Source organism: Mustela nigripes, chromosome 9 (genome assembly GCF_022355385.1).
Source record: "Mustela nigripes isolate SB6536 chromosome 9, MUSNIG.SB6536, whole genome shotgun sequence".
Taxonomy (NCBI): domain Eukaryota; kingdom Metazoa; phylum Chordata; class Mammalia; order Carnivora; family Mustelidae; genus Mustela; species Mustela nigripes.
This window is the reverse complement of record NC_081565.1, coordinates 32,951,378-32,972,671: the sequence shown is the minus strand read 5'-3', so window position 1 is coordinate 32,972,671 and position 21,294 is coordinate 32,951,378. Positions and strand designations below refer to the sequence as shown.

At 38.3% G+C, this 21,294-nt stretch overlaps 1 protein-coding gene across 1 annotated transcript in view; it reads left to right on the top strand.

Annotated features, from left to right (window-relative positions):
* The window catches only part of NCBP1 (nuclear cap binding protein subunit 1), a 39,497-nt gene extending 18,608 nt beyond the window's left edge, over positions 1–20,889 (top strand). The window contains exons 9-23 of the mRNA XM_059411234.1: positions 1,076–1,173; positions 1,916–1,979; positions 3,577–3,687; positions 4,490–4,554; positions 6,005–6,067; positions 6,335–6,409; positions 8,569–8,672; positions 10,671–10,793; positions 11,979–12,081; positions 12,897–12,990; positions 13,685–13,788; positions 15,738–15,852; positions 18,713–18,841; positions 19,396–19,509; positions 20,363–20,889. Coding sequence (XP_059267217.1) covers positions 1,076–1,173; positions 1,916–1,979; positions 3,577–3,687; positions 4,490–4,554; positions 6,005–6,067; positions 6,335–6,409; positions 8,569–8,672; positions 10,671–10,793; positions 11,979–12,081; positions 12,897–12,990; positions 13,685–13,788; positions 15,738–15,852; positions 18,713–18,841; positions 19,396–19,509; positions 20,363–20,476 — 1,476 coding nt within the window. The 3' untranslated portion in view covers positions 20,477–20,889. The remainder of the gene's footprint in view (positions 1–1,075; positions 1,174–1,915; positions 1,980–3,576; positions 3,688–4,489; positions 4,555–6,004; positions 6,068–6,334; positions 6,410–8,568; positions 8,673–10,670; positions 10,794–11,978; positions 12,082–12,896; positions 12,991–13,684; positions 13,789–15,737; positions 15,853–18,712; positions 18,842–19,395; positions 19,510–20,362) is intronic.
* Positions 20,890–21,294: the final 405 nt, after the last annotated feature.

Genomic DNA, 21,294 nt, shown 5'->3' with positions numbered 1-21,294 from the left:
TGCTTTTAGTTGACATTATGTAATGGTCTAATTAGGAATATCTAATTGGAATCTAATATACGTTTAAGATGGCTAGAATCTTTGTAGTTAGGCACTTGTTTGTACAAGAGAAACTAGAATAGAACCTCAAAATGTTTTTCTCTTAATTGATGTTGCTTGTGTATTTCTACTTAATTTTTAAGTAATGTATACTTAATTGGTATTGCCTCTCTAATGTGGCATATTCCTTTGCCAGAAGAGTATAAACATATAAAAGATTTATTCCCCTAAAAATGAAAAGGATTTGGTTCTTTTGTTTTGGTCTTTGAAAAAAATGTTTATTAGAAAAAATTAAAATTAATAGAGATTAAAAGTCTACAAGAGTAAATAATAAGTAAAAATAAAACTCTTTGAACCTATTTGTTATGCATATACCTTAAAAAAGAATAATAAACATGCAGGTAACGTTTTTTAACCATTTTCTTAAACAATATAATATGGCTGTCTTTTTTTTTTTTTTTTTTTTTAAAGATTTTATGTATTAGAGAGAAAGCACAAGTAAAGGGGGAAGGGCAGAGGGAGAGGGAGAGGCAGGCTCCCCACTGAGCAGGGAGCTGATGCAAGGCTCGATCCCAGAACTTGGAAATCATGACCTGAGCCAAAGACAAGCGCTTAACTGACTGAGCTACCCCAGGTGTCCTGAGTATGGCTGTCTTTCAATGCAATGTATGACTTTTTATGTCTATACAGTAATTGAAATAAAAATTTTTCCTCTTTCCGTATTTATTATAGAAGTTAATCTACCTCGTGTTTAAAAAAAATCAAACCATATAGAGCTAATAATATGAACTCTTTGGTTTGAGATGGATGATGATGGTATGGTATCCGGAGCACTAGCGGAAATGCTGCAACTGCCATTCTAATTGTATTCGATAGAAGTGACTATGATGGGGATAGGAGTTTTCATACTTCTGAACTTTTATCTTTAACACCCAGTAGTTTCTTGATCATAATAAGCTCTCAAATATTTGTTGGATAAATGAAAGGCAGTATCTTTTTCTAGATTTGTAGTATATACATTTGGTTTTCTTTCCAGGGTCCTGTAATGCCAGGGAGTCATTCAGTTGAAAGATTTGTTATAGAAGAGAATCTTCACTGCATCATTAAGTCCCACTGGAAGGAAAGGAAAACTTGGTAAGATTTCATGGTAACTTTTTGAGTGGAGAAAAAGTAGCAATTTTGATTTGGTAAAATATATGTTAAGAGTGTAAGAAAAACTTCCTCTCTTCTGATGCCCTGTCTTGCTCAATAAGACCAATCTCTAAAGACACGTCTTTGCTTTTCCACGGCCTTTCACACTCAAACAGTATCTCTCTGGCTACTTCATGACACTGCGGTGCTTTATAGTAATATGCACACGATAGCTTTTGTGTGTGGATATTTGACATCTGCTATGGACAGACTAACTGGAATCAACTGGTTTTGGTATAAATGCTATGAGAATAAAAGAATATTAATAGCTTTCTAGCATTTAGATATCATGCTTTGGAAAAGTTTATTTTTAGTGTTTCCTTGAGCCTTGGAAAGTTTTGGTTTAGATTTTAAGGTGGAAAGGTGAAAGATTTTTCAGTATTTGTGGAGTGGTCTACCCTATTAACACTTTCAAAGTTAGTAGATTTGAATATACTCTTTTTGATCTTTCAAGGATTTGGGGCTGCATTAAAGAGTTTCCTTGTGATAAAGTAATATGTACTGTAATTAAGTGAAGTACGAAATCTAGAGCATTTCAGAAAAGATATCTCTTCCTTAAATCCAAATGTGCTGCTTTTAGAGTTGCCTGTTTGAGATACATATATATAGAGATATCTATCTATCTATATATATATATTTTTTATCTTTTTATACTTATTAAACCTCACTTAACATTTTTTTGTAGCGCTGCACAGCTGGTGAGCTATCCAGGGAAGAACAAGATCCCCTTGAACTACCATATAGTTGAGGTATGCATTCCACATGGAGCATGTTTCTAAATTTCAGAATCTTTCTGCTGATTTTAAAGTGTAAAGGACTCTTGGCTTTTTTTTTTCCTTGCAACTTGTCAGGTACTGAAAAGTAACACAGGAGCAAGGAAATTGCTGTTAGTTTTGGGGCTCTGTTAGCCATGTTAGTAAAGTGAAAAGAGGTGGTTGAACCAAATGGAATTTTGTGTTGCCCATAAATTATATAGTATGTCTTCATTCATGGATAGTGTAAGTTACCTCCAGTCCTGTCAGTACATTGTGTCCACTTATCAGATGTATAATTGGCTTGAATACTTTAAAATATTGTATTATTGGGGTGCCTGGGTGGCTTAGTCGGTTAAGCACCTGCCTTATGGCTCACATCATGATCCCAGAGTCCTGGGATCAAGCCCCACATCAGGTTTCCTGTTCAGCACGGAGCCTGCTTCTCCCTCTCCCTGTGCCACTCCCTCTGCTTGTGTCCTCTCTCTCTCTCTCTGTAAAATAAATAAATAAAATATTTTTTAAAAATAAATAAAATATTATATTATTTTAAGCAAATAACTTATCCTTAATTGTGTTTATCTGGCCTGTTATTGCTAGCATACTCTTTACTAGTATATTCTCTGTATCACAAGGTAGGGATAAGTATGAATATTTATTCCTAGAAATCAAAAAAGCCCATTGTTTTTGGAAATAAGAAGAAGAAATTATGCTTTTGACCCCATATTAAGTCATGCAGAAGAAGGGTGATAGTAGTAGTAGAGTTGAACACCTTGTAGAGATTTCTGTTCTAAAAAACAGTGTTTTCACTTGACATATGTGTGAGTCAGATTGTTGATTGCATTATTCCCTTGTGTTAAAATACTCATGAAAGTGAGCATAGTTATGATATATTTCAGATTGACTTTTTATTCATAATGCATTTGTGTGCTTTCTTAGAAATACTGCATTTGTCCTGTCTTTATACAACTTGAGGGTATGTTTAGACTATGAACCTGACTCACTGACACATCTCTTGAAATGCAAAATATAAGTCATGTTTTCAAACCTGCAAAACATGTAAAAATTCATCAGAATGAACTACAGAGAGATGTGAGTGAGAAGAAAGAATGAAGACCAGGCTTTAGACTCTAGATAGGTGGTCCATGAATTATATAGGGAGGGTAGAAACAAGTTTCTGAACAACAGTCTTGGCAAAGAAATCTTGACTGCCAAAGAGATGGCCAGGTACCAGTTTTTAAGTAGCAGCCTGGAATATCCTCAGTTCCTGTTCTCAAAAATCTAGTGAGAGTTTTTACTCTTCTATGAATGACACCCTGATGGACCACCTGCCTGAATCACCTCTGATACTTCCAGAGTTGGAATTTAATTGCATAATTCTTTGGCAGTATCAAATAAGCATTAATTTTTGCATATTCTTATTTGATTGAGTTACAGAAAGACGAAATTTTCATTTCGTAATTATTTTTTAAGTAATTATTTTTTCATTATGAATGCCATGGAGTTAGAGTTTACGTTTAGAATGTTGAGGTCTTTCTGATGGAAGTACAAAGGTCCTGGTTGAATTGAGTTCTGACTCATGATTCTTTTGTAGGTGATCTTTGCAGAGCTGTTTCAGCTGCCAGCTCCCCCGCACATTGATGTGATGTACACAACGCTGCTCATCGAGCTGTGCAAACTTCAGCCCGGGTCTCTCCCCCAAGTTGTATCCTTCCCTTTGCTTTTAAACTTACTCTCTTTGGCCTGGTTTTAAAAGATTATTAAATATTTCTTACTGTGGGTTTAAATCACTTCATGGAAAGTTTGGCCATTTCTTCAAAAGTTAAACATATGTGTAAACATACATTAAACACAATCAAGCCATTCCATTCTTAGGAATTTACCTAACGGAAATGAAAGCACATTACCCTACATTAATGTCCATAGAAACATTAATGGGCATTAATGTTCATAGAAACTTTATAATAACCCCAAATGGGACAACCCAAATATCCATAGTACATGAGTGAATGTACACATTTGTCATAGCTACACTATAGAATACTACTTAGGAATAAAAGGAGCAAATTTTTGGTGCAGGCAACAATTTGAATGAATTGCAAAATAAGTATGCTGAATAGAAGTTGCCAAACAAATAAGAATTTATACTATATGACTCTATTTATGCAGAATTCTAGAAAATGCAAAGTGACCCGGTCACAGCAGACCAATATTTGCTTGCAGACTGTGACAGGGGAGGAGGGGAAGAAAGGACTACAAAGGAGCATGGGGAGAGTTTAGAGGAGAGGTGATGGAAATATTCACTGTGCTTATTTTATGGGTGTATGCAGTTCCGATTTATTATACATCATTGGTAACTCATAGATGTTTTTTTAAAAAATCAATTATATGAAAAGATGCTGAGCATTATTAGTCATTATACAGACTTCTAAGAAATCTTGTTTTTTTAATCACAACTTATTTTGAAAGAGGATGGAGAGTAGTTTTCCTTATCCTCAAATTCACAGCTTGCACAGGCAACTGAAATGTTATACATGCGTTTGGACACAATGAACACTACATGTGTGGACAGGTACAGTAACTGCCTTATTTCCTATACTGATGGATAGCAGCTTCTACTCCCTGTACGTATAAAAAATTTTGGTCAGTAAAACATTTGCCTTTTTAGAAGTTCTAAGTTGATTTTTCTTTCTTGCCTCCCCCAAATAATCTTCTGTATAATAATAAAACTCATAATGTAACATTATGCTTTCTAGTACAGCTTTCAGTATGAAATGATGGCCATGCTGAGGTTTTAATTTCATTCATTGTTTACTTGTTTGGGGCTTTGGTATAATTATACTTTTTCCTTTGTAACTGGACATGAAAGCTTTTTAAATGGGCTTTATATTAACTATCACCTATGCAGAAGCAGAATCTAATACTGTATATTTGTTATGTATAAATATATTATTTTTGTTTGTAGATAGTATCTGCTTCTAAAATAATTAGTTTCTGCATAACTAGACCTTGAAAACTCAGTTTATATAAAAGACCATATTGGACTGTTAGAGGAGTAGTAATCACATGCCTCACTGCCTTTGGGGGAGGCCTGATACCACCTTTAACCCCCGGTGCTCTTTCTTACCTCTGTCAGTTTCCCAGATCAGATCAGGACAGGTCCTGAACATTTCCCAGTCACCATGATCTTTCATGTCCATTGTTCAGATTGCATATCTGAACTTATCAGTAAGCACTGTTGTATGTCACACCTATTATCCTGAGTAATTTCAGTGATTGCAATTACAGATCTGTAAGGGACATGCTTTAAGAAAGCGTCTTCTGATTTTTTTCTCCCAATCTAATTAATAAAACTAGGAGTTGTGTTAGATATCACATTTATGCCATTTGAAATTCAGCAGATATATATTTGGCTCTTAAAATTTCACAGCATTATACTGTGTATCCTAAGTATACTAGTATACTAAGGTGATTTCTAGCTAGTTAGATCAATATTTTTAGGGGAAAAGAGGGGTATATTTTGTTTGTGGTAAAAAGGGTATAATGTGATGAGAAACTACACTTTGGTTCTGCCACTTGTAAAATGTTTTATATGCAATTCCTTTCATCTTTTTTCTTTTGTCTGTTTCATTGTCAGTGAAATGGGGGGAAATAGTACATTACTTGAAAGTTATTGTGAGATTTCCAATATAGATAGATAGATACACATATACACACATGTGTATATATAGTGCCTGGCACAAAACAGGTACTCATATCTGTTATTTGCTTAAAAAGGATAGTACTATTACAAGGAGTGAAATAGGGGACTGTTATTTTGGGGAGAAGATGAATTTTAGGATTTATAGAGAAAAGGCTAATTGACAGCAGAAGATACAGCTTTGGTAGGGGCATATGCTTTTCATTTAACCCTATAAAGTAGGGTTTTATTTGTCTGAAGGATTATATAAGTTCCTGTTACAAAGTGCAACCATTCATCCTTTTCCTTCTCCCCCACACCCCCTGCCCACTTCTCTCTATAGGTTTATTAATTGGTTTTCCCATCATCTAAGTAACTTCCAGTTTCGTTGGAGCTGGGAAGATTGGTAAGTGGTGGTATGTTTTATCATTCCTTTCGCTGCAGTCTGTCATAATAAAACTTAATATTTAAAGCTATAACATAAAAGCAATCTCCTACACAGTCTAAAATAATTATTTCTGTTATACGTGTGTGTGTGTGTGTGTGTGTGTGTGTGTGTGTGTGTGTGTAATGAAAGAATTAGTAGGTACAAGGAAATTCATTATGGCTAAGTACACATTAGGTGTAAGTGCAGATTATGTTTAAGAGCTTATAAAACTAATTTTCTCATTAGGTCAGATTGTCTTACTCAAGATCCTGAAAGTCCCAAACCAAAGTTTGTAAGAGAAGTTCTAGAAAAATGTATGAGGTAAGTTCTTTGTGTTTTCTCCTTAACTTAGTTCTCCTAATTTCTATGACAGAGGAGGGGAGTGTCTCTTCTTTGCATGTGTGATGTATGTCCGGAATATCATTTTTTGAATCCAAGTACTGCCTCTCTTCCCTTTCAGTCTTTAGTGAAGATTCAGGCTAAAGAAAATTAAGTAGCAATGCCATCTGGATTGTATGTGAATTAGGCCAATATTTTTTTGTCAAATGTACTTTGAAATAATTTCATATTTTAGGAAAGTTGCCAAAATAGTGCAAAGAACATTGTATCCTGTTCATTTAGATTCCCTAGTTGTTAACACTTCACACTTGTTCACATGTTCACTTCTTTTTCCCTTCTCTGTGTGGACACACCCATCACGTTGGTCTTTTTCTGAACCTTCTGAAGACAAGCTGCAGAGGTGATGGCCCTTTGCCCTTTAAGAATCCATTGTATCTTTCCCCCAAACAAAGACACTTCTACATGGCCAGCATGCAGTCCTCCAGATTAGGAAACCGGCTGTAGTGTAGGAATACGGCCACCCAGCCCACAGACAAAACCTTGCCAACCCATCACCATAATGTCTTTGCCTTTACTGGGCCAGAATCCCATCAGGAGCACATGAGTAGCAATTAGTTGTCATTCCCTTCATGTTCCTCACTTGACCAGTTACTCTTTCCTGTCTTTCATGTTTTAAAAGAATCTAGGCCTTTCTTTCTTGAGTTGCCCTCACGTGTGTTCCTGACCAGACTCAGGACTTGCATCGTTGGTAGTGTTCCTCATGCATCACCTCGAGGGCCACATGAGCCCACCCCTGGAAATGTTAACCTTGGGCACTGGTCGTGTCAGTGGCTGCCAGCCACACTTCTCCACCTTAAATTCACCATTATTCCCTTTGTGATTGATTAATATTTTGTGGGAGATATCCTGAGATCATACTCCTATTCTGTTCTGTATCAGATGTCTACTGACAGCTACTTTTATCTGCCACCACTGTGATGACTGCCAAGTAATGATTCTTTTTCCATTTTTTCCCAACATTTATTAGTTGGTATTCTCCTGTAAGAAGGCAGTATCCTTTTTCACCCATTTATTTATTTAGTCCTGTGTTTATATATCCAATAGGGACTAACGGATTTCTGTTTCCTTCAGTGAGTTATAATATAATCTCTTGCTGTCATTAATAATTTTGATGCCTAAATTGCCCCTGATTTGTTTACTGCGGAGTCTCTTGTGCCTCCTGGGTCCTTTTTTTTTTCCCCCTCTTAACGTCCCCCTCCATTCATTAAGCATTTCCTTATTTGGCATAAGCTGTACCAGGCTCAACTTGTGTTTCCTTACCCCTCCCCTGGAATCATCTAGTCACAGAGCCCAAGTTTTTTGTTTCTGTTTTTGATTTTTTTAAGATTTTATTTATTTGAGAGAGAGCACACACATGCACGCGTGAGCACGCACAAGCAAGGGGGAGGGGCAGAGGGAGCGTGACAAGCAGACTCGACCCCAACATAGGGCTCAGTCCCAGGACCCTAAGCTCATGACCTAAGGCAAAATCAAGAGTCTGACACTCAACCAACTGAGCTACCCAGGCACCCCGCATGGAGCCCAAGTTCTTAATAGTGAAGTATAGTATTTAGGAACCAAGATCTGGATACTTACTGTGCTCATTGTTCTTGGGATGGACAAAGATAGTATATACATTTATGCACACACACACACACACACAACTTTTTATATTGACTAAGGTGTGTGTATCCCTCCAACTCTACTTCATTTTTTTCTAGCCTTTCCTTTGCCATAATTTCTAAATACCTTCTCAGGCAGTAGAAAACTTGGCTCCCATTAGCCTTGATAATACATTTATTTGCTGCAGTAGAATCAGTGTTTCCATCATGGAGACTCCCCTCTCCCCACCCTACCCCAATACCACTCCACTTCCTTGGTCACCAGGCTTCCCCTCATTGTGAACCAGTAAGTTTTGAAGAAGGCCTGAGTTTCAGTATGCTGTCATAGACAAAAGCTTAAAGGACTTGTTTTCCCCTTTGGCTTCTTGGCTGTCAGCTGAGTCCAGGGTGTTGGAGATGGGACTTTTCTTGGTAAATTGGAGGTTACCAAATAATGGAACTGATGAACAGTATTTTCTGAGGCTCTTATTTGTATTATAGGTTGTCTTATCATCAGCGTATATTAGATATTGTTCCTCCTACCTTCTCAGCTCTATGTCCTGCAAACCCAACCTGCATTTACAAGTACGGAGATGAAAGTAGCAGTAAGTAATAGAATACAATTCATCCCGTTGTCTTTTTTAAACGTACTGATACCAATATTCTCTGAAATCAGTTATTTAAGGTAGAAAAAGTGAACTTTCTCTTTTCTTGGGTTTATATTTTGTCTGTTTGAAATACTAGTTGCTATTTGTTTGCCCTGTCATCATTTTAAAGATTCATGGTTTACTTATTGGCTTGTAAGTTTTTTTCCTTAATATTTTTTATAATGTTATATCCATGAGATTATCTTAAATATGGTGCTAAGTATAGCGAGTTGAATGTAGAGCCAGAACTTACTAAAATGAGTGTATCTGTCACGGTGGTAGAGATTATCTGAATTGATTAGCGTGTGGTACCCGTTCAGGTGTGGGAACATAGGTGCACATTGACTGTATTTTGACCAGCAACATGCCTCTAGAAGTCAATTCTTAAATACAGTTTTCTTACTTTTTGGTTACCTCATGTCTGAGATTACGCTGTGAGTCAGAGCGCCTATACTGTGATATGCCATTTTGTGCCTTATGCTTAAGGAAGGTAAGGTGTGCATTGGTGATCGCTGGTAGAGAGTTGGGTGCGGAGTCTTCGCAGATGGCACTGCACATGGCTCCTCTGTGAGCCTCCCACTTCATGGTGTGTAGCAGTTCCTACATCTTGAAACTTACTCCCCTCCTTTGCCTTCTCCTGCGCCCCTCGTTCTCCACCTCCACCTCACACTACACCTGTTTTCCTTAAAGTGAACTCCGTTGGTCCCAATGCTGAGTACATTTCCTTTGCCACTATGCCACTTAATCCTTGAGGCAGCTCTGAGAATTAGTGTGTTTATTATACCAATTTTACAATGAAGAATCTGTTCAGAGAGGTGAAGCCAGAGTGAAATGGCTTCTGAGTGGTAGAGCCCCAACTCACATCCATCCCTACTAACCAAGCCACTTTGACTCATCCCACTTTGCTTTCCTGCCAGAGCAAAGTTAATGCGGCAGCACACACATGTGCAGAGTTCTGAGCTCTGCCTTATACTGGCCAGAGAACCATAAGGTAGTCTTTGATAGCAAGAGCTCAAACTTCCGTTGAATGTTGAGCTTTCTTTTTTCCCCATAGAAGCAGCTAAGCCTAATAGTTAAAGCCCTCCTAACAGTTGTCTCTACTGTGCCATTTGTCACTTCTTCCCAAGTGGACTCCTGCTCCAGCCAGGCCACTTCCTCTTTTATTTATTCTGGGCTCATGGTTCTCGGTTTTGCCTTTATTTGTGCCATTAACCTCAGTCTGGAAAGCCCTTTCTCTCTTTAGTTCCTGTACTCTCTCTAGGGTCTGTCCCAAGCTCCTCTCCAATGAATACTAACCTTTATCAAGCCAGTTTTGTGTTGCTCTGGCTACTTTTTTTGTGACTGCCTTGGTTCTCCAATACAATATAGACTCTTTAGTGATGGGATTTTCTGTTTCTCCATTATTTTCTCTCCCACTTCCAAAGAAAACTTACACAGCACATGTAACCTATTGTAACTGACTTCATTCAAAATGCTTAGCAACTCCTGTTCTATGTCAGGATTGTCATTTTATTTGTTACCCCTTTGTCAGCCTTATGTTAAGATTTGCAGTTGCCCTGGTGATGCCATACAGTATATATTAGTGCAAATTTTATACAATTAAGGACTCAACAGATAACTAATAGTATTAAATACATGGAGTCACAGCCTATGAGCATCTGGCTTATACAGATGCAAGTGTATGGCCTCAGCAAAAGACAAAAGCAAAAAACCTATCAAACTGACGGCCTTCCCCTCTTCAGACTCAAACTTATTTGTCACTGTCTTAGGGAAAAGGAGGAAGAAGGGGCACTAACCAAAATGAGAGGAATACATCGAGTCTCAGATGTTTGGCTTAATAAAAGCCTAGGGATTTGAGAACTGTCAAAGGACAGTCATGGAAGTTTCTTAGTTATTTAACTATTTACAAGAACAGTCTTAAAACTTGATCTACCCTCTTCCCCATTCTGTGCTTAGATTCTCTTCCTGGACACTCAGTTGCCCTCTGTTTAGCTGTTGCCTTTAAAAGTAAAGCAACCAATGATGAAATCTTCAGCATTCTGAAAGATGTGCCAAATCCTAACCAGGAGGATGATGACGGTAAGAGGACTGAGTACTTCTTCAGGGGCGCTGTGCCCAGGCCAGCGCACAGCATAGAGAGAAGGCAGAATGTGAGCTCCTCTGAATTCTCAACAGCTGCTCCTAACCAAAGGCCTGCTCAGTGTCTGCAGTTCCTAGAACCCTGCTACTTTCTCCATTATGTAAAGTGAGACCTCACTTCCCTATGACAGCTGATGTTCAGTTTAGAAACTAAACACAACATAAAATATGCTGTTACCATTTAGAAATTTTTAAACATTTCCCGTTTTCACTTTAGAGAGGTTCCTGAATGGGAGGACTTGGTGAATTATAAAGTTGAGTTTTTCACCAGTTTTTAAACAATTATAATAAGAATGTTCAACACATACTGAGTATGTACCATGTAATTCCAACCCTAAGCCTAGGTTTTTCTCTGGGCAAGAGTGGCAAAATAGGCAAAAAGATTTGTAAGTTTACCTGAATCAGTAAATGAACAAGTCAAAAAATTTTGAGAGGGACTTGCCTTATCATTTATTAAAAGATATCATGAAAACTGCAGTAGCTAGAATAATGTGATACTGGCACCAGAAGAGACAAATCAGTAAAACAGGTAAAAAGCCTACTAGGACAACTAGGTGACATTTCGGGGAAAAATTTTTGTTAGAGATTTACATAAGGACCCATGCATAGTAAATGATTTAATCAAAATAAAACATGAATGGCCCTTGGGTTACTTACTATTAGGATTTTGTTTGGATTTTTGTAAGAAATTTGTATTATGATAGAAGATATAATTAGAAAGCAGATGTTGAAATGATGGTCGTGAATTCAGACATTGTCAGACATCTTAAGACTTAGATTTAACTGTTAAGCGTTTACTGAATTTTTTATTAATATATTATTTTACCACCATACAGAGAGATATGAACAAAGTTTATGTTGTATTTGTAAAAGAAATGGATCATATAAAAGAATGAGGGAAACAATCCCAAAAAACTAAGAATTAAGATTATGCTTAGTTTTATATTCTGAGTATTTGAAATCAGCAGTGATCTTTTATTGTTTCATCAGTATGCAGAGAAATGACTGATGTATCTGACTTAATGCCTGAATGTGAGCATGCCATCCATCTAGCACTCTAGGTGATGGACCAAGGACTTGCTATACTTAAATTTTCTAGCTTTCTTACTGTGGAATATTTTTCAGATGAAGGATTCAGCTTTAACCCTTTGAAAATCGAGGTCTTTGTACAGACTCTGCTACACTTGGCAGCCAAATCATTCAGCCACTCCTTTAGTGCTCTTGCAAAGTAAGTGCAACAAGAACACGTACTCTATTTTGAGGGTTCGGAATGTTGCTTGGTGTATACCAGTGGTATAGTAATTTTTAGCTAAAATTGTTGAACATGAAGATCTTAATAGTATCATCACATACTTCAATACAGCGGTTCTGGTTTGTAGTACTAACATCCTGTTTGGCTCCTGTCAGTCCGTATGGACAGTTTGCTATATACATGGCAGGTACCTATTTTCAGGTAGACTTTTAGAGAAACTAGTGAGAAACCTGGGTCCATAGGACAATCCTATATATCGTCAAGAAGCTCCCACCCTGTCTAAACATCTTCCTAGAGGAAGGTAAGCAGAAATCGAGCCAGCTACATTTTGGGGAGTGACCCAAAGGTTGGTACTGAAGACAGAGCTTTCTAACTCCTCAGACAATGCAGAAGCAGGAAGAGCATACAGATACTTCTCCAGCTGAGCAGAGAAACTGGGCTGCTCAGCCATCTCAACTTCAAGTCTCTATTGCAGGGTTCCCACAGAAAGTGCAGGCAGGATACTTCATCTTGAGTTTGGAGACGGTTCATTAGCACTCACCTAGTCTTAGATACACAGTTAACTATAGTCCTAGGCTAACAGTGGTGTATCGAAAATCTAGGATTTGTGGCAAACTTCATACAAACCATAAATTCCTAATCATACCCTTTATTTCCTTAATGGTTAACATTCAGTTTTGTATTTATGTATTACACTGTAAATTGAGTAGCATCAAAAAAGCTTTGAAAAACTTAAAATCCTTAATGAATAAGTTTTTATGTGGTATTTTTTTTACCCCCACTGTCAAAAGGTTTCATGAAGTCTTCAAAACCCTAGCAGAGAGTGATGAAGGAAAGTTACATGTTCTGAGAGTTATGTTTGAAGTCTGGAGGAACCATCCACAGGTAAAAATTCTAATTAGACATGTTGAGGCTCTGATTATATAGGTATAAAAATAAGGCAATTAATACCGTTGTTTTAAAACATGAAATTTGAGTCTGTTTTTTTAAGACTGTAGAAATCATGGTATTTGATTAATTCAAGAGCAAGTATATGATTTGGTTTTGGACTATAATATCTCAACACATTTTTTAAATATGTAGTAAGAATGCTTGTTGTTTAGAAGAGTCTACCACTTGGGTAAGGAAATAGCTGTCAAGTCTACACAATTTCTACAAACAAGCTCCGGATTTCTCAAAACTCAAGTTACTGTTTTCATACTATAGTTTTAAAGAGGCATTAAAATAAATTGAATATATTGACACTTTTTTTATAATAAAACATCCTTAGATTTTTTAATTTAAGGATTCAGCTGAGTTTATATATTTTGGTATTCTCTAATATTTTCAAAAAATTTTAGGTGTTACCACTAACAGTTTTTCTTTTTGCTGCATTGTTATTGGCATTACAGTTCTCTTGCTGTCTTATAGTAAGTACCGGAGCCAAGCAGAAAGCAGAATAAAGCTTAAGACCCAAAGATCAAACTGATCTGTTCCATAACCACTGAAAATGAATTTCAGACTTTCTATTTTGGTTTTGTAGCATGGGTGGGATTCCATATAAGTGTGATTTACCCTAGTAGCTGTTTTCTCATTGTAGATGATTGCTGTACTAGTAGATAAGATGATCCGTACACAGATTGTTGACTGTGCTGCAGTGGCAAATTGGATCTTCTCTTCAGAACTATCTCGAGACTTTACTAGGTAAGTGTGGATTATTTTACAAAGTTTGTATTCTTTAAGAATTAACTTATATTTGGTCTCATACATGAACTCCAAATTCTGGCTCAGACATCATTAATGTACCGATGGTCCGATCTGGTAGGACTGGGCTTGGCAAAAGATTCCTGGACAGTGTGAATACACAGCCAGGCAGTTTTGCAGTGTCTCTTAAGGACACACATGTAAATCGAATCAGGACCCAGCCAGACAAGTAGAATTGCTGATAAAGGATCCAGACTTGGGAGGGAAGACCAGGTTGTGTGTCAGGGTCTGAGCTAGACAGTGGGATATAGGGAAGGGTTCCAGCGCAACTGGGGACCTGAATGTATTCCAGGAGCTATGCGAAACCAAAGTCAGGTGGAGTAAGGACACATCACAGAGGGACTGAGGAGAAGTCTGATGGGCACCTGAGTGCCCGTGGGGAGGGGAGGGTGTCTCACCTCAGTCACAAAAAACCTAGATTTAATGCAGAAGATTCATTTTAGGCCCGTTTGCCCTGCAGGAAGAGACTTTTCATTAAGCTTGGTTCTTACTCATGAGGTGAGTTCATAGGCTTTCGAACTGATTGGGACTGGAACAGTAGTTGTCTCAAAACAGGAAATAAAGGAATAGTGCTTATAAAGATCAAAAAATCCACACAGCCTTTATCCTCTTCATTGTATTTGGTATTGCAGAGGACACTGGTCTGAAATGAACTTAATTGTTAGGTTGGAAGGGTTTGATTTAAAGTTACCATTTCAGCCAGGTTGGCATTCATAAATGAAGACAATGACATTTCTCGTATTTGCAAACTCTCATAAAATTGATTGCCCAGGTTATTTGGTAGCCATTATCCTCACCCCACCCTATAGAGGGGGTTACAGTATCTATATTGTACAAAACAGGAAAGTGCTGCAGAGTGTTTAAGTAGTTTGTCCAAGCAGAGTCAGAGTCAGAATTCAAACACGGGCATTCTTGAATGGGTAACAGGCTCAAAAGCTCCAGCACTTCTTGAACCTAAGCTCAAGGATTCCTAACTCGGCAAAGCATTCCCTACCACCCCTTCCAGAGCTGAAGTATTCTGCTCTTACACCCTGTCCACTAATGCTCTTGACTGGGTTTGATGACTGGCTGATTTATTATCTTGCGCTGAAACTGTCCTCATCCAAGTCAAAATGTTTAGAGGGAAGTCCTCTTCTGTGCTTTATCTTGGGGTTAGGAAGAACTAGTTCGTAGACAGATATAGTTAAGACATTGCTTCAAAAAATAAACCATTTATACAACAAACGTTTTAAAGCACCTACAAAGTGACCATGCTTGAGCAGTTTGCGGATACAGAACCGGACACATAAAATTCATCTCATTCTTGAAAGCCCAGCAGTTGATAGCTATTGTGAACTAGTAAGTTTCTTAAATGTTCTAGAGAATTGGCTGAATATATGCTATAGTTAAGTAGCTTAAAGCATGTGAAATGAGCCTCAGATTAGGTTTCCATTTTGAGACAACTCCAATACATAATGTTTAAATTTAGAAGAGAGAAAATACATTTTTGTTTTTAATATATATATATATATATTTATACTTATATAAATATATAAAATAAAAAATATATATTTAAAATATATAAATATAAAAAAATATATTTTTCTAGTTTGTCATTTCACTTCATTGAGTACATACAACATACCTTTTATGCATTCTAGTAGGGGATGGAAATAAAAATGACAAGGACCCAGTACTGCCTTCAAAAAGCTTACCTGAGTCTAATGGGTAGATGCAGATGTTTGCACAATTTATAATACAAAAAAAAAATTTTCAGTATTGCTGGAGAAATAGGACCATTCTGCCTATTAAGAAGACCTCCAGCATGAGTAGGTTATAAGAGCTAAGAGATCTTATTTTCTTTTAAGTGTACTTGAACATACATGAACTAAACACTGTGTTACTTTAAGATTATTTGTTTGGGAAATCTTGCACTCCACGATTCGTAAGATGAACAAACACGTTCTCAAAATCCAGAAAGAGCTGGAAGAGGCGAAAGAAAAACTTGCAAGGCAACACAAACGGGTAAGTCTTTATGTCGATTCGTAAATGGTCAAAGAAAATATGCCAGAAACTCTTAAAAATATTCAAAGTTCATTACCTTGATAGGAACTTCTTTTTTTCTGAGGCCAGATTACACAGACTGTTGTAGAAGTAGAGGGAGAGGATGGACCTGGGGGTGTGCTGCTCCCTGCTGCCACACTGTGATGAACCTGGAAGGAAGCCACAAACCTTGCCTTTCTCTTGTTTTTCTGGATCAGCTTGTTTGCCTTCCCAGAGGGGAAGGCAGAGAAGGAAAGAGGACACTTGTATTTCCTCTAATAAGAGTTTCTGGTGCAAGAGGGGACAGGGAGAAGACTGTGTACCTCTTCCCTGTACTGTGGGGAGGGATGGGCCGTCATTCCCCAGTTTATAGAGTCCTTCTCATATCCCTAAGTATGGTTCGCCATTTTGGGTGGAAATAGTGAGCTGCGTTCCACGATTTTACAGAATAGTATTCCTAGTATTTTTACTAACAGTATTTTCCAGTGTTGTCGCAGCATATTTACCAGAGTGGGTGGAAACAAATTTAATGACTTACATGAACATATAGCAGTTTCAAGTGCTAGTCTCCATGCATACATACATACATGTATGTATCACATATAAACGCACATTGACAAACTTAAAATACTGCAAGGTAAATGGTGTCATCCCCATTTTATACATGTCCAAATTGAGGCTCAGAGAACTTAAGTAACTTGCTTAAGTAAGCTTGCATGGTTTGTAAATGACACAGCTTAGGATCTGATTCAGGCCTGTCAAGTCTCAGGGCCTTTCCTTCATGTCACACTGTTCTCTAGATTGGTGATGTCCAACACAGTAACTGCTAACTACATGTAACTAAGTTAATTAAAATGAAGAGCAATTTAAAATTCTTCAGTCACCCCAACACCATTTCAAGTGCTCAATAGTCATGTATGGCTAGTGGCTACTGTGATGGGCAGGACAGACTGATGTAACATTTCTCTCCCTACAGAAAGGTCTACCAGGTAGTAGACTTCGATCCTAACCTTAGTGTGCTGTTAGGAAAAAACCAGCATCTACCCAGTTGCGTACAACATAATAAGGCAGACCCCATAACAGGTACTACATTAGGGACAAAAGCAGAATTCTATAAAAACAGGGGCTTTGATAATTTTGCTAAAAAGGGAGAAGACCATCACAGATGGGGCCTTATCAACAACATGTTATCTAGAAGGAAGTAGGCTTTCCAGGGCTGGTGATGCCTGCCTTCTTGCTCAAAGGACCAAAGGACCTTGGTCCGTAAGATCCCTGGAGTTGGGTTCTGGCTCAGCCACCTACTAGCTTTGTGACACTGGGGAAGTCATCTAACCACTAAATTAAAAAGACAACACCTGTGAATGTTCTGAGTTCTTCAGGGTGAGCTGGAAGGGAGTTGTTAAAGCTTAACAGGGATGTCTTGAGCCTGTCGTTGCCAGCAGAATTTTGAACAGTCTGCTTTGAGTTATTATATGTAGTCGGAGCCATTTCTAAATCATTGCAGGGATGAGCAGGTTCTCAAACTGAATGCAGGCCTGACGAGCTGTTTCTCTGGGGTTCTGGTTGAAAGGATCATAGAGCAATGTATGGGACTGGAAAGCACAGTTGGTCTTTTCACTGGCCATCAATTTTGTTGAATGAGCAGTGGTAGAGTTAAAAGAATATGCTATCATTATTTGCAGGTTCTGTTTTTGCAAACTTGCTAAAATTTGTGCCCTCAAAATCTATACTCCTAGTGCTTTTCCAGTCATTCAGACATAGGCAGAGCAGTGAAAAATTCGTGTTGTCCAGTGAGCTTGTTCTCAGATAAGATTGAACAAGGCTGTACGCCACCTTCTTGTTTTAGGTCTCGTGCTATTTTAAAAAGGTATCCTTTTCAGGGTGTATTTAGTGCCACATCTGAGCTTTTTTTGGTGACTTCACTGTTGAAAATGGCCCTGAAGCATAGGGCTGAAATGCTGTCTAGTGTTGCTAAGTGCAGGGAGGCTGGTGTGTCTGATGGTAAAAGTACATGGGTCAGATGAGCTTCATTTGGCCGGCAGGAACAGTGCTGTTCACCATGAGCTCAGGGTTCAAAATCAACATCCTCATCTTATATCCAGAAAAAGGGAATCCACTGATCTGTCCCTGAGGCTCTTCCATCAAGTGTTCAGGTAACAGCTGTAGTGCTGTGCAGAGCAGCTCAGTTTGTGGATTCGTAAGACATTCTTGTGAGGCTGAAAGCCAGAGAGACCTATGGTCCCATTACTCAGGGTCCGGAAGACGTTCAGTCCTTCTCAGGCAGTGTTTGAGTATAAAGAACTGTGTTGATAATTATTTGTAAAACATATTAAGAGATCTTCAAACAAACACACATAAGGTTATATATCGATCAGGTGACAGATACAAGCTATGAGGCTCCCAAGAACCTAACCCTGTCCTTCCCTAAGCAGTGGTTCAGGGTTCACAGCAAATGTGTAAACATAATGATGGTGAGTAACAAGAATCTACATTTTCCGTAGAGCTTAATTAAAGCTGTTTTCATTTTGAATGGAAGAAAAATGTGACACACACTTCCTCCCTGAATGGGTCGTCCTATAACTCACTTCTGCTGGGAATGCAGACATGCCTACCTGCTGTCATCCAAGACAGTTGCCCCCAAATTTCCCTGGCCTGGATTAAGTGCCCCAGGACTGTTGGGGTATGTGTGTGCATTTAGGGGAGCGGAGTACTTTCACCTTAGAATACCAGCCTTCAAGTGGCCTCGACCCCAGACACAAGAACACCCTTGCCCTTCCTTTATGAGGTTTAGCATACTGGAATTCAAAATGGCATTTTCCTTTTGTTCCTGTGCCTCCTGCAGCGAAGTGACGATGACGACAGAAGCAGTGATAGGAAAGATGGGGCTCTGGAGGAACAAATAGAAAGATTGCAGGAAAAAGTGGAGTCTGCTCAGAGTGAACAGAAGAACCTCTTCCTCGTCATATTCCAGGTATCTTGGCTTGGGACACTGATAGGTTAAAAAAAAAATCTAAATATTTCTTTAGATTTCAAAAATTTTTTAATCGTAAAAATCACTTATAAAACTTTAAAATACAAAAATTTACAAAGGAAGTAAAAGTTCACTACTTGAAGGTAACCGTGTGTACCCCCCAGTCTGCGGTATTCGCCTAGCGTTCTTACAGGACCATTTCTCAGACTGTGCGAGGATGCTTTAAGTACCTCTCTCTATTCAGTTATTCCCAATTGTTGATCATTTTATACCTACATTTCTGATTAGGTCCTTAAAAACAGATGCTGAGAAGGGCATAGTAATCTAGATATTAAAGCTGTTCATGTACTGAAAAAAAGGATACGCTCATGTTAGCACTGGTCTGTGTTTCTAGACTGACAGCATATATTGACTTAGGGAAGTTGGTGATACACACCATGAAGACCAAGTGGAACAGGAATGCCTTTGAGGTCTCTTGGTCAAAAATGTGATTATTTTCTGAAGTAGAAAAATTCTTCCTGTAACACTGCTTTAACTTTGTACCCCCTTTCCAGCGTTTTATCATGATCTTGACTGAGCACTTAGTACGATGCGAGACTGATGGGACCAGCGTATTAACCCCATGGTACAAGAACTGTATAGAGAGGCTCCAGCAGATCTTCTTACAGGTTTGTGGGAAACTCTGGTTAGATAATAACCATCACTGTTCTCAGCCCCAAGAATTGTCCATTTTAAAAAACGGTCAGATTTGTCAGGAGGTTTTGTAGTACCTGTAAGGCCCTTTTACTGTCCATTTGTTCCTACAATGGCTCAGAGTATTTAGGTTCGAATGGGTCCTCCAGCTCTCCGATTTAGGAATTGCTGTTCTCCAAGCCTGTAGAAGTCTCTGTATGTGCAAGTCCTACAGGCAAAGTTAGAAGAGATATTCATTTTCTGACCTCCCCCACCCCCCACAGAGCCTCAACAAGTCATAGACTTTCAGTGAGACAGATGAGCTATTTATTTTTGACAGATAAAATGAAGTTTGGGTTTCTTGTTTTATAGAGTAGTTAGTAGAGAAATTAGCCAGTGATCTCTTATGTTTTTGTAAAAGAAAATTTTAAATGTCTAACCAGTAAAAGGAAAATACTGCAGAGTATCTTTTCTCATGTTTCAGCAACCATAGTTTTAATCCTCCTGGATTGTTTTTAATCTTTGGGCTCCCTTTAAAGAGTCCTGCTGTCTTGTCCTCATCAGTAGGGACCCAGCTGTGCCCGGTCTGGAAGGCTGCTCTGAAGCATAAATTATGTTTACATTCAAATCCAGTTCTGGCTACTTTGTTTCTAAGTTATTGAACATCCTCCCTGCCTTTTTTTTTTTTCCTCTACATTTTCTTAACATTGGAGCTTTTTAGGAGCCCATCCTTCCTATCAAGTATAACCACTTTTTTTCTCCTACCCCTTCCCATTCGTTCCACAACAGGAACAGGCTGCTCAAGTGGTCTTTTTCCTGACCTAAACCTCCCCTTTTCTGTGTCCACAGCATCACCAAATAATCCAGCAATACATGGTGACCCTGGAGAACCTGCTCTTCACTGCCGAGTTAGACCCGCATATCCTGGCTGTGTTCCAGCAGTTCTGTGCCCTACAGGCCTAAGGGTCCTTTTATTCCCTTGTCAAGATTTTTTAAAAATATCTCAAAATAACTTGTCTTATTTTTTGATGGTTTGAATGCTTGCTTTCTTGTAGCATCCTTTCACTTATTAGGGGGGGGAGGGAGGAGGACGGTGAAGAATAGAGCATTGGTTACCTTCAATGGCCCCTACAAAGCGAAAATTCCCGACTATGTGACAATGACCATAGGATGTATTATATATGTGACAGATACAACTTTTCTGGTATTTTTTTTTCCTTAAGGCACAAAAGATAAGTGATTTAAGGTATGTAAACACTAGAGGTCCAGCTTACAAAGTAGCATATAGAACTGGTGGGTTTACTATCAAGTAGCATAGCTTTTCACAGCTCATGGATAACCTGATATGGCTGAAATAAAACTAAATGTTTTTTAAACTTCGGTATTTCATGATTTATCTCAGTCTACTTAAAAATCGCTTTCTTATGGAAGTTGTACTTCCCTCACTTAGAATTCTTTCTCTAAAGTATTTTAAGTAATATTAATAAATGTTATTCAGAGTAGCACTACCCAAATTCTTCAGTTATTTTCTAAATTAAACCACAATATCTGGGGGGTGAAGTGGAGCCAGCCATCATTCTAAAGCCTCCCAGTGTGCAGGCAGCTGTGGGAACCATGACCTTGGAACCATCTGGTCATCTCCTCTAGTCTCAGATTTGTCCAAGGTCCACTAGGGAAGTACATGTTGAACTGGCAACAGAAGTAGCTAGACTAGCTAAAACTGTACTTGGAATTCTATGTAGGTTTGGACTTTGTTTCTAAAGAACTTGATCCAAGTAATT